General features: G+C 41.6%; 1 protein-coding gene across 1 annotated transcript; it reads right to left on the minus strand.

Annotated features, from left to right (window-relative positions):
• Positions 1-3617: 3617 nt before the first annotated feature.
• LOC142422831 (olfactory receptor 1f45-like) lies at positions 3618-4595 on the minus strand. The gene has a single exon (XM_075528063.1). It carries the CDS (start codon positions 4593-4595, stop codon positions 3618-3620), a length of 978 nt encoding a protein of 325 aa, XP_075384178.1.
• Positions 4596-14336: the final 9741 nt, after the last annotated feature.

The following is a 14336-nucleotide window of genomic DNA, read 5'->3' on the forward strand; positions in this document are numbered from 1 at the left end:
CCTAGACCCCTGAAGGTATTGTCATCACAATTTTGTATCAACCTTCTTTTATTATGCTGCCAGTGAATTACAAACTGCCCACTTTGTAAATTAATTATGCAAAAATGTGACTAATGTGTAGGGTACTTAAGAAAATATAGACAAAAAGTTAGAACAAAAAGTTAATGCTCTTTATGACATGGTCACAACAGAGTGTATGTATTGTGGATCTTATGCATACTCCCTATGATGCTGTGCAAGGTTATGGTTGAATTATTGGCCTTAGGAACAAAGCTTCATGAAGTGCACCTGTTCACTTTGCCCCCTCTCCAAACAGGGGTGTAAGGCAGAGGCTGGTTAATCAGAGATGGGTAAGATCAAGTCTGAGTCTCTCAACCTAAAACAGGTCATAGTCGCCTGGAGGACTGTGATTGATGACGGGTAAGGGCGATTTCAGGATTTGACAACCTAAGACAGGCACAGTCATTTGCCGATGTTTTGAGTAAAAACATCTTCAGTAAATAAAGGGGGGAGTGATGTTGAAGGCCATTAAGACCCAGCCTTAAACAAGTGAAAATTCTCATGACCTATGTGTCAGTGTTTACTAATTTCTTCTGTGACTTAACATTTTGAACAGACTGTCAAGAACAAGAAAGTATGCAAGGTCTGGGAAAAACAGGTTGTTTTAATGTTCTCAAGGATGTATGGCTTGGCAGAAGATAAAGTTACTATGTGTATCAAATGTGCTTGCTTAACAATGAGATAATTAACACTGGGTTGTTTCTGCATGAATATAAGGAATATGTTATTTTTATTATTTTGGAGTTTTTTTGCCTTTTATTACCTTGTTATCTGCAGTGTCTTCAAACGATTCTGGCACAAATTTCGGCACAAGTTCATCTGAACAGACTTGAGTTGAATCAAGTTCATGGAGTTAACCCCTCCACAAAGGGTGAAGAACGAGCAGTCAGTGATGGGTAAGAGGATTGAGTTCAGATGCATCAACCTAAGACAGATCACTGTTTTTAAGTAGCAGTACACCCAATGACGGGTAAGATCATCAGAACCTCTCCCTACCTAAGACAGATGCAGTCCCGCTTTGCTCAAAAAGGGGGGAGATGTAGGAGGCCTCAACTGATCAAGGTGTTTATTGATGGGTGACCAATTAGTTCGCTGTGCCTCTGTGTCGTTGCAGACAAAAGCATTGCAAACTAACTCAGTTCTTTATGACCTTGCAGCTAAAACCATTTCGAGATAACTCAGTTATTTAAGACCTCTGTAAGATTCTTTTGAATCTTGCATATCCATGTGCTTGTCTTAGAACTTAGTGCTTTGATTATTCAAATGTCAACAAAATGTGACTAGTTAAAGAACATTTACATAGATACGAGTTTAAGAATGTTTTAAGTTCTTTCATGTTTGTTTTGTAACCAATCCCTTGTAAGAAGAGTACAAAAACCAAGCTTTTAATATACTCGGTACTTCAGTCCATCAGACAGTTGTCCTCCCAATCCCATGCTTTGTCCATGTCTCATTCTTTCCCTTTCATCCACACGCCTCATTTCAGACACCGTTTGATGCGGCATAGTTGGTGTAATCACCCACAGACTTGCACGTTACTACTCTGAGTTTTATCTGAAATAGCTAGTCCTTTAAAAGGAGCCCTGGTGATATCATGTTTACAATGTGGCTGCTAGATGAAAAGTCCATTTTCCAAAAGTACCTGCTGCTCCTTTGGAGACAGACAGGGCTTTCAACTCCCATGAGGAATTATATTCGCAGAAATTCAAGGGGCAGTTCTGCCCTGTCCACGAGGGTTGCTGTGAGTCAGAACTGACTCAACGACAGTGAGACCATCCGTTAAGGCCTTACTGCTAATGAGATCAGTTTTTCATAATTAATTTAAGCTATTATATACTTTTAAGGAGATTTCATGGGATATTTTGGTTTAATGCTTAAAGATGATGTCAGGACATTAGTGGCAGGGATGAGAACGTTTCTTGAGGCCAAGCTGTGGTTGGTTAAACAGCTTCTGTTTACTCTGTACCTATCTTCAGCTCGGCTCCTGGTCTGCTCAGTGGTGAAAGTTCAGGTCACACCCGAGAAAGCAAGGCTGAGCTGTGTGCTGAGAGGAGACCCAATAACATACTGTCAGATGGCTTCATCATGAGTTCTCTTAGAGGACAAGCTGGTAAACCAAGGTGATGGAAGCAGGGGCAAGGGAACGCTAACAGCTCTGCCCAGTTCCTCACCTCTTAGAACCCAGTCTATGTTGATCTTGAAGACAAAGGTCAGGCCTATTCCCATTTCCCTGCTCAGTGCCAGCTCCCATACATCTTAGCACCCACAAAAACCACATGGTGATGTCACAGGCTGCCTGCTAAGAGCTTCCCTGGTCAATCATGACAGGACACGTTCATTTAGGACCATTTCAGTGTTTCAAGGACATCCTTCGTGAGTATATTGACTCTGCTAGGCAATTGTTTTAGAAATAAGTTTCAGGTTACATTTAAGTTCCATGAAGTGTTAATACACAAACACAATGACTGCTCAGAACATTTTCCTAAAGGAGGCTAATCGGAATCAATAAACAGTAAGCTAAGCATTGAGGAGATTGTACAGCACTATGGAAGAAGACTAAATGAAATGGGATAGATGGGACATTATGCTTGCTGCAGTCAGGACCAGTGACACCCAGGACGACCGTCAAGGAGATGGATTGGCAGACTGGCGGCAATCATGGGCTCACAGATAACCACTGTGACGGGGGCCTGCTTTATTCTTTTGCACATGAGGTCGGTATGGGTTTGAAATGGAAAGTATCTAACAACAACACAGCCTTCAATGAACACACCCATGTTGAACATAGAGAATTTCATGGGACATCAGTATCAAACAAAGTGACCGAAATATAGTTAGACTCCCCACAAATACTATAGTCATAATTGAATATAGACAAAGTATAAATATTATTGAAGATACAGAAATGACAAAGCATCACCCATCCTGATGGATAGGAGTGACAACTTACTCCTTACTAATTATAGCTTTCACTTCTCTCTAGTTTCCTGCAGTCTAGAGAAGCTATTGCTGTGCCCAATAAGAATTATCGCTACATTCTGCCAATATCAAGTCCAGATCACAAGAACCCTTATAAAAATCAGCTAACACTCAGATTCTGGAAGACCTTTCTAACACCCTGAGATAGGGACCTTCCTCGATGAAAGCTGTCTTTCTTGATGAAATGAGCAATGAGCCCGATAAGATAATGGTGTGTTCTAGTGGTTTGGACTGGAGGGTATTGACAGTTGGACTATTCACATTAGTAAATAAAAAATTGTCTTCACCTCTTTCACTTTCACATGTTCCCAAACATTATATCCAACTGCCTCCGTTTCAAGAAAAAAATTACTGAACAATGATATTCCTGACAAGGAAAACTTTTTTATACAATAGTTCACAATCCAGGGTAAGTTTTAGGAATATGCATTTGCATCCCCCTGCATCATTCCCAAGCTCCAGAGAGAAATATCACTCACGTTGGGAAACACTGACCCCTATTCTTCCTCAACAAATGTGTGGATGGACAACTGCTAAGTGTCAGAGACAAGGGAAAGGAAAGAAATTTTTATTACATTCTATGACACGCATTTATGACGTTTAGAACATATTCGTTGTTGAAAATTTAAAAAAATAATATAAGTTAATTTTGTAAGGGCCCCTTTCATGTCCTTGTTCCTGAGGCTGTAGATGAAAGGGTTCAGCATGGGGGTCACCACCGTGTACATCACAGCAGCTGCAATGTCCTTCTCAGCCGAGTGGGAGGATGCCGGGGTGAAATACACAGCAATTATGGTGCCATAGAAGAGGGACACCACAGCCAGGTGGGAGCCACAGGTGGAGAAGGCTTTAAACTTGCCCTGTGTGGATGGGATTCTCAGGACTGCAATGGTGATGCAAATGTAGGAAATCAGGATGCAAGTCAATGGGATCGTTATTACCAGACCCCCCGCAATAAGAATGATCTGGTCATTGATGTATGTGTCAGAGCAGGAGAGTTTCAAGAGAGCAGCCACATCACAGTAGAAGTGGGGGATCCTGTTGTCTGCACAGAATGAGAGGGGAGCCATCATCAGGGTGTGCAACAGAGCATGCACATTGACAATGCCCCAAGACCCAGTGACCATCAAGGCACAGAGCTGATAGGTCATCTTTGTTGTGTAGTGTAAGGGGTGGCATATAGCAACAAAGCGATCATCAGCCATCACAGCCAGAAGGAAGTTGTCCATGACAATAAACACAATGAAAAAATACATCTGTGTGAGACACCCAGGGAAGGAGATGGCCTGACGATGGAATATGTGATTGGACAGCATATTGGGGACGATGGTGGAAGAGAAACAGAGGTCCACAAAGGACAAGATGCTGAGGAAGAAGTACATGGGGGTGTGCAGGCGGGAGTCTGTGCTGATGGCCAGGATGATGAGCACGTTTCCCAGGACTGTGGCCAGGTACATGCTCAGGAATATGATGAAGATGATCTGCTGCTGCTGGGGCTGCCTGGAGAGCCCCAGGAGGAGGAATTCAGTTACAGTGGATTGGTTTGCCCGACCCATGATTATGAAATCAGGTGAATGCACAACAGCCGTTCAGACACCTAGGCAGGAGTAGTTAAAAATGTCACAAAGTCAATGCCAGACTAAGGTAAGTTTACAAATCATCAATAGAGTTGCTAAAAACATGGTCTGACCACTGCACCTATACCTCCAATTTTCCATAATCAGTCTGACACTTTTCCTACTGGACTCCGTGACTCTTGTTTCTTTAAAGTTGAAAACCACTCAAGAATATACAAAGTTCAACTGGGTGAATACATTTCTTTCTACTTATATATATTTTAACTCTAACCCCTATTCCTTTCTAGCTCCTTGACAGAGAGAGAGTGTGTGTGTGTGAAATTGAGAGAGAGAGAGAGAGAGAGAGAGAGAGAGAGAGAGAGAGAGAGAGAGAGAGAGAGACAACTATTAGTATTGTTACCCTGAGTCCAAAAGAGGGTCAATATCTTAAAAAGCAAGTATTAAGATATCCGTTGTTTTAATCTTACCTGTATTTTTCAGACATGTTTCACTTCTGTATGACTAATCAATACTTCCTTTATTATAAGGTTTAGAAGTTGTTACAAATATAGGGAGGCTCAGAATACGTGAGGAGCAGGCGTTCATGGTCTTAGTCCTCTGTGCAGGAAACTGTTTGGGGAAAATCACAGAGTTTGCCTTTACAGGAGTCTTTATGGTCAGTGGTGCCAGATTCCCTAGAGCCTCATTAGACACAAGAAGAGAATAATTGTCTCACTTTCTTTGGGGACCCTTTAGACCGGACACTGAGGACAATGAATATTACGTAATTCCTAAGTCAGAACTTACAGATGAAACCACCTGGATGCTTGAGATAATCCGTAAACAGGATCCCCTAGGACATCAAATATCATCACTTTGCTGATGTAGGATTCAGACTATGGACTTGGAAATTCCATTCATAAATATTATTCTTATCATTTCCTTGGCTCAGAAAGTTGGAAATTGCAGTGTTTTCTGTGTAAACCAGCTTTGTTCAGGTGTAATCATGTGCATAAGAGTGGCATGCTTTTAAGTGTTGGACTACTAATTTCCAGGTCTGCAGTTCAAACTCACCAGTCGGTTCACAGGAAAATAGTGAGTCTGTCTGCTCATGTAAAGATTTCTATACTCATACGGCCTATATTTAAGTCACTATGAGTCAGAGTTGACTCAATGGAAGTGATTGATTTGGGTTTTTGCATTAGTATAGACTGACTGATGTGCTTCACAGCTGAGATGCTGGAGAACATTGGTTCTTAATCCTTAAAGAATTTGGTGTGAAGGATCGTCTCTTTGCAATGAAGTGATGAGGGATAGCAACAAGGATATCAGGAAAAGCACAGTATGGCATGACTGAGGAAATCCAGGGTATGGAACAGATTCCCCTTGAGATGTCCTCCCAATCACAGCAGATCATCATGTTCTCCGAATTCCCCTAGACCAGAGTGTCAAGTGTGTGTACCATTGCAGTCCAATTTATACCATATCATTCTTTCCTGATGACCCCACTGAGGGTCCCTGATTGGATGAAGGAATATGGAACCAGGTCAGAGAACATATAGGCCATTATCAATAAGGGTTAGTCTGAACATAACCATCCAGAAGCTGAAAACTCTCCACCTTATCCATGGCCTGGAAAGCAAATGTCTGTAGAGAGGGGCAAAAGATGCAAACACAGACAGAAGAGTGGAGCGAAGATGGAGAACGAACTGGTGGCTTCCAACTTGGGGCTCGAGACTTTCCTAATAATTTGACACATTCTGACAGGGCTCACTGTTGTCAATGACAAAACATAGCCCCCCAAGCCCTACTTAACTACTTGCACTTCTTGAAGGGTTTGAAAATCATAAGATGCTTTTTTTAACACCAGGCAGTAAATCCTGCTAAATAAGTTGGAAATTTTCCTTTCTTGGAGTGGGATTTTAGAAACTATTTTTGGTCGCATGTGGGAGGGTATTAGAAAGGTCACAGAGATTTATAGTATTTTTCCCTTGGACTTTTTAATACAGTCTGCTTGGTAAGATAAATCAGGGTGGGAGATGGAGGCAAAGACTGAAGGTTTCCTTTAAGCAATTGGAAGAAAAAGAGTGGATGTAATTGTCCCAAGACAAAGTATGGAAAAAATTCAAAAATAAATTTCAAGAGCACAAAACATGATACAAAGTTGTTACAGGAAGGGATAAAAATTAGACGGGAAAAAAAGGAGAACATTATGTGGATGATGCTAAAGGACACATGCATTCATAAACACGGAGAGATGAACAATGCCAGTGTACCAGAAATAAAGTAAGATGAATGGGTGACATCACTGCATTTGTAAAATTATGTTTTCAATGATATACTAAAGTTTGTTTTCAAGGATTAGTTGATGACGTGAAAACTGGACCAGACACTACTCCCTGTCAACCAGTAAGTGTTCGTTTTCATACTGGACCTGTTGTTCACGTCATTGAAATGTTCCCCTAGGTTGGGTTCTTTAAAATCACACTTTATTTTGTGTGCTGGGTACAAGGTGTTTATCAGAGATGAACACATGTGGAAGGGGCTGGTGCAAGCAGGGTTGTGCAGTGGGAAAAGTGAAATTCCAATATAAGCCTCACACAGACACGGCTTGCTCATTCGGATGCTTGAGCTCCATGTGGTCCATCAGAGTCAATGTTCTGGCTGAAAAATCAAGGCCCTTCTACCAGGATCATTCCCTGACCGTTGGCCAACAGGCAATGGTATGGACTCCAGAGGACCCCATTCACTGCCCAGACTACCCTGGGTGAAACTGAAGACGCGTTGACCTTTCCAGAAGGCTATCTGGGCAGCATTACTCTTTCCCCACCCCAAATGCTAAACAGCAGGCAAGGCTTACCCTTGGGAAGACTTAAAAACTTGAATTTAAAAATAAAATTTCATGCAGAACTTTGTGAAGGAGAGAATGTCCTGACTGTGTCACTTAGTGTGATCTTTAGTTACTTCTTTATGCTTTTCTTTTTGTCTTTCAAATCCTTGAGAATGTATAATAACTGTGTATCATTATTTAAGCCTTTCAAAATCCGATTATAACATTGATTACAAGGACTTTTAAAAATCATTTTATTAGGTGCTCATACAACTCTTATCACAATCCATACATGCATCAGTTGTTTAAAGACAGTTTGTACATTCATTGACCTCATCATTCTCAAAATATTTGTGCTCCACTTAAGCCCCTGGCTTCAGCTCCGCATTATCTCTCTCCCTCGCTGCTCCCCATTCTCTCGTGAACCCTTGATAAATTATAAATTATTTTTTGTCCCATCTTGCACTGTCCGATGTCTACCTTCAAATACTTTTCTGTTGTCAGTCTCCCAAGGACAAAGTTATATAAAGATCCTTGTATATCGGTTCTCCCTTTCCAAATAACCCTCCCTCCACCCTCCTGGAATTTTCACTACACCACTGGTCCTGAAGGGATCATCCTCCTTTGATTCCCTGTGTTTCCAGTTCCTATCTGTACCAGTGTACATACTGTGGTCTGGCAAGATTCGTAAGGTAGATTTGGTATCATGATGGGGTTGAGGGGAGGACGCATTCAGGAACTAGAGGAAAATTGTATATTTCATCGTTGTATGTTGCACGCTGACCGGCTCATATACTCCCTGCGACCCTTCCATAAGGGGATGTCCAATTGCCCACAGATGGGCTTTGGGTTTCCACCCTGCACTCCCCCTCATTCACAATGATATGATTTTTTGTTCTGATGATGCCTGATACCTGATCCTTGTGACACCTTGTGATTGCAATGCTGGTGTGCTTCTTCCATGTGGGCTTTGCTGCTTCTGAGCTAGATGGCTGTTTGTTTGCCTTAAAGCCTTTAAGAATCCAAACACTATATCTTTTGATAGCTGGACACCATCAACTTTCTTCGCAATGTTTTCTTATGCACCCATTTACGTGCAACGATCGTTATCAGGGATGTAAGAACCCAATGTTAGATTTTTTGTTTTGTCCTGCCTGATACCTGATCCCTTCGGGAACTCGTGATCACGCGGGGTGAGGTTCTTCTTCCATGTGGACTTTGTTGCTTCTGAGTTAGATGGCCGCTTGAATACCTTCAAGCCTTTAAGACCCCAGATGCTTTATCTTTGGATAGCAGGGCACCATCAGCTTTCTTCACCACATTTACTTATTCACCCTCTTGATAAGAAGAAATTTTAATGATTGTGGCAGTTACATAATCTCTGGTCAATTTGTGAATGGGGTGGAATCTAGCCTGTCAAGGAGGTTGCAGCTTGATGACCCCATTGGGAGGGGGGGCATAAAAGAGATAACTAGCTCATTGGAAGCCAGATACACTCATTCCACGTGAGACATTCCTATTGACAAACCACATGGTGTTACACTAATGGAGCCAGCGCCTTGGAGTTGGAGGAGCCACTTGGAGACCCACACCAGACTTGAGATGCTTCCACCACCACTGGATCCACAAAACTTTCCACAAGACCTTCCTGCATTTGGCGTCATTTCATGTCTGTGTGAGTCCAAAGAGAAAGTTGTGGACTAGTATCAACATGTGGGGTAATTTCAGAGTTAGGGACTCGATCTAGACTGGGCTTGGATGTTTTCCAAATATGTAATTACTCTTCATATAAAGCTCAGTCTCATACACATATTGTCTCTGGATTTGTTTTTCTAGTCAACCTGGACTAACACAATGATATTGGTAAAATCATACAACAACCCTTTTCTATCAAATCAACTATGATGCACAGCAAACTTAAGGACAAGAAGAACTGTCCTATAAGATTTCAAGGCTGCAATATATTTGTCCATTTTAATTTTATTTCATCTGCTGTACTTGCAAAGCACAATCCAGTGCAATAGTGCCTGCACATGCAAAATCGTGGCATTGATTATAGTCTTCAAGTTGTGCAACCGTTCTCACCCTCCTTTTCAGAATTATTCTTCCTCATTAGCATACACGCACTGGCCCCTGAGGTTCCTATCTTGTCTTGCAAGGTACTGTGAGTTTCATTTTGAAGAGCGAGTTTTTTTCTCTTCCTTTTTTGCAGTGCTAGGTCTTAAAAAGTATCTCTGCTTTTTTAATGATTAAAGTCAGTTGTTGGGATATGGAAAGGTCCATTGTTCAAAACCACCAGCCTTTCCTTGGGAGAAAGACAGGGCTTTCTACTCCCATAAAGAGCTACAGTCTCAGAAACTCATAAGGGCAGTTCTACCCTGTCCTATAGGGCTGCTATTTGTCAGAACTGACTCAAACACAGTGACTTTGTCCTTAAAAGAGCACAGTGCTCCTGGCATAACCTTCTATAGTTAATCTAAACTATTGTTTGCTTTTAGGAAGATTTCATGGGATATTTTTGGTTTAAGATTTAAAGATGATCTCAGGACAAGAGTGGCAGGGATTCCCCCAACCTGCATGACTCCAGGAAGTCTTGATTCCAATATCATTTTAAATTCTACTCTTTACTTCCCCTTCTTTGGATCAGAATTTTTCTATGGAAACTGATCAAAATAAATGAGTTTTTCTGGTTTCATGGGAAGGAGGCAGTGGTGGTTCCAAGAGAAAGTTAGCCAAACCTTCCCAACCATACTTTGATTCCTAAGTCTCCTTCTTCCTTGTATCACAATCCAAGAGAGAACAATTGTTGCATTTTGAATGTTCTCTTAGAAACTTGTTCAATCTTTGGCACTACATAGTGAAATGTGCAGTAGAACAGAACCATGAAGCACGTTATTAGGTCATCTGACTGAGATGTCCCTTGAAACCAGAATCCTAAGATTCTAAACCAGGGATCCTCAACCTACGGCCCGCAGGCCACAAGCAGCCCACCTAGGACATTTATGTGGCCGGCTGGGTGTTTTTGCCTAAGCTGCCTGTCCTGCTTAGCATCAGTTGTCCTTGGCTGCAGTTTGCATGTGTGCTGCACTCTGAATCCCCTCCTTCTATTTGCCTCTCAACTCCTCCTCACAGTCTCTGGTGTGATCAGAAGAGTCAAGAACTTGCCTGTGCAGAGCCTGTTGCTGCCCGAGGACTGAGGTTAGAGCAAGTTACAAATGGTTGGGGTTTTTTTTGAAGTTAGGAGGCCTATTTTTTATTTAACTTTGCATTTACTAGGTGCCGTTTTGTTTTCGGTTAAAGTGGGGATATTATTCCTGAAGTAAGGAGGTCAATTTTTTTTAATGTTGCCATTAGTAGCGCCTCTTTGTGCGTGATTATGTTGGACCTTTTTAAACTGAATTTAGGAGTTCTTTTTTTTTAATTGGTTAGTTGGGGTTGCTTTCTAAGGGGGTTGCATCACAGTGATGAAGCAAATAGTCAGCTGTCATTGCTAATGCAAATTGTCAGTGCCCAGAGGTAATGAAAATGGTCAGCACTCAGAGGTAATGCAAATAGTCTGTGCTCAGTGGTAATGATAATTGTAAGTGCTCAGTGTTAATGCAAATGGTCAGTGCTCAGTAATAATTAAAATTGTTGGTGGTCAGTGTTTTCGCTAATGGTCAGCAGTCGGTGTTAAAGCAAAAGTTCAGTGCTCAGTGTTATCGAATGGTGACCCCAAACTGGTAATCTGCCTAGTTCCCCATGGGAACTTAATCTGTCTCTGCAGATAGCCGAGGAGTGAGAAACGCAATTTAATTGACAGTAAGTATATTTATATTCTGCTTACTATTCAGTTGTGTATGATGTTGTACGCTATGTGCTCTGTAAGCCCCTGTTCACACTGTTGCGATCTCTGAGCTGTGTGAGCTCAGCAATGTGCTTGAAGGGCTGAACTCGCATTCGATTCGGAAGGAAAAAAAGGCATGTGTGCCTTCTCTGTTCCTGCAGTGGAGTATGACTGCATGGGTCTTCTCACCCATATGATCAGATTCCTGTGCGAGTTCACAGATGGCAGTGTGGTTCACACAGTGTGGTGTGAACTTGGAAGGTGGTGGAGGAACTGACTCTGTAATCATGCCGGTTCCTGCTCTGCACCAATCTGAGGTAAAAGCAGAGTTCCACCAATATGGCCACTGGTGAGGCTGAAATGATGTGGACTGGTAAGGCTGCGTTGATGGACTCTGATCAGACTGTATTAATGGGCAGTGCAGTCTATATGCCTCTGTGTGGGCAAAATTATTGCTGATATATATATATATATATATATAGATAGATAGATAGATAGATAGATAGATAGATAGATAGATAGATAGATAGATAGATAGATGGATGAAATAGCAATTTGGAATCCCTAAGAAACAATGATATCAAGAAGGAGAGAAATTGATTTGGAGTGTAAGATATTCAAAGAACACTGGTCTTATGATTACTTTTTCATGCAGTACAAGGAAAGAGCTGTGTGTTTGATATGCCAGAATATAGTGTCTGTGTTTAAAAAATACAATTTGCGTTGACACTATCAGAGTCAACATGAAGATAAATATGATGGTTTGGTCAGATTAGAGAGAAAAGATAAAATATTAAAACTGAAAAATACATTGACAACTCAACAAAATACTTTTGTGAAGCAGAAGCAGCTAACTATTTCAGCCCTGCGAGCAAGTTTAGAAGTTGCAAAGCTAATAGAGTGCACTGGCAGACCATTTGTGGAGGGAGAATTTGTTGAAGAATGCCTTCTTTCTGTTGCCAAAGAGATGTGTCCAGAGAAGGCCAATTTATTTAGTACGGTGAGTCTTTCAGTACCTACAACTACACGGAGGATCAAAGAAATGGGAGACAATTTACACTAGCATTTGCAAAACTCCGCAAAATAAACTTTCCTATTTTTCCGTGGCACTTGATGAAAGCAATAATGTTCATGGTTCTGCACAACTTCTCATGTTTATTCGTTGGATGAATGACTATTTAGAAGTCACAGAAGAGCCTGCTGCACTGCAAAGCGTCAAAGGAACAACTACAGCAGAGGAGATCTATGAGAAGGTTCACCACACTGAATGGTTTGGAGCTGGACTGGGATAAACTAGCCAGTGTGACAACTGATGGTGCTCCTAGCATGGTGGGGTCTAAGAATGGAGTAACTGCTCACATTAACCAAGAGATGGACAAACATAAGCATTCTCATCCAATAGCTGTACATTGCCTCATCCACTCACAAGTGCTGTGTAGTAAATCACTGAAGTGGGGCTCTGTTATGAAAATCGTGGCACCTCGTGCTAACTTCTTTCGAGCTAATGCACTAAACCACAGACAGTTTCAGAAATTTCTGTCTGAGCTAAATGTTTCCTATGAACATGTTCTGTACCACACAGAAGTCCATTGGCTGAGTCGAGGGAGAGTTTTGAAACGTTTCTATAACTTACTTCCACAGATTACAGCTTTCTGCTTTCAAAAAACAAAGCAGTACCAGAGCTCAATGGAAATGGCACCTTGCCTTTCTGACGATGGAACAGAGCTACTCAGCAGGTTCAGTGTGCAACTTCAAGGGGAGGGGAAGCTCATCTGGGATGTGCAATCACAGGTGAAAGCACTTGAAGGAAAATTAGGCCCCTCATCAAACAAGTGAAGGAGGAACATTGTTGCCATCTCCCCATAACTCAAAATCTGTTAGCGGAAAAACCATTGGTTGCATTCCCAAAGAAAACAAGTGTGGATTCACTGGAAAAGTTGCAAAAGGAGTTCCAATTTAGATTTAAAGAGCTTCATCTCCATGAACAGGACACACAGCTTTGCTGTAACCAATTTTCTATTGACCTTGAAAATGTGGATACAATTTACCAAATGGAACTTGCTGAGCTGCAGCATTGTGACTCTGAAAGATGCATTCAAGTCAAGCAGCCTTCCTAATCTCTATGCATCTCTCCCTCTGAGACAGATCCTAGTCTCAGGAACCATGCACTCAAATGGCAGCCATCTTTGGCAGCACTGATGTCTGTGAACAGACTTTTTCCAGAATGAAACATCTGAATTCTCCAACCAGATCTAGACTAACTGGTGCACGCTGCATAGCTTGGTATGACTAGCAGTGACAATTATGGAACCAGACACTGACCATCTCATTAGCATAAAGCAGGCCCCTAGCTCTCATTGAAATACTGTTAAGTTTGTTGGTTTAACTCTACTTGGTCTTCATTTTAAATATTGTTTTTGTTCCCACTTTGTTTTTATACTTCAAAATAAGATATGTGAAGTGTGCATAGGAATTTTTTCATAGTTTTTTTTTTTTTGAAAAATGATAGTCCGGCCCTCCAACAGTCTGAGGGACAGTGAACTGGATCCTGTTTAAAAAGTTTGAGGAGCCCTGCTCTAAACCAAAACACCAAATTCCATGACATTTTTGGCTGTCCATAAGCAGAATCAGCAGCTCCTCTTTTCCCCTCTTCTGTTAGTGGTTTTATTATATCTGTCACATGACTTTTGCAAATTTAACCTTTGACAAGGGTACGATATAGTGACCATAATGGGCAGCGCAAACCTATCCTTAATGAACATTATATGAGTATTCTGTCTACAAGGGACCCCTTTAGTTTTCCTGTCAAACCTGGTAACCGCTAAGAAACTTTATTTTCTATACACTTGCCTTTAATGTAACTGAGATTATGCACTATGTGTCTGTTGGTGGTTGGCTGGCTCTGCACAGTACAATGGCTTCCAGTGCCATCCATACGGTCACATATATCAAGCCTTCACTTCTCCTTGTCTAAGGAGAGTTCCAGTGTATCTGGACACTGTTGTGGTTCTCCCTGCATCTGTTCGTGGCCATTTAGATCATTCCCCCTCTTGTTGGTAGTGCTGCACTGAACTGAACTCTGTGT

This window comes from Tenrec ecaudatus, chromosome 12 (assembly GCF_050624435.1).
Source record: "Tenrec ecaudatus isolate mTenEca1 chromosome 12, mTenEca1.hap1, whole genome shotgun sequence".
NCBI lineage: Eukaryota > Metazoa > Chordata > Mammalia > Afrosoricida > Tenrecidae > Tenrec > Tenrec ecaudatus.

What these genes read in the sequence shown, in the direction of transcription:
- LOC142422831 (XM_075528063.1), bottom strand. Translation starts at nt 4,595, where the DNA reads ATGGGTCGGGCAAACCAATCCACTGTAACTGAATTCCTCCTCCTGGGG.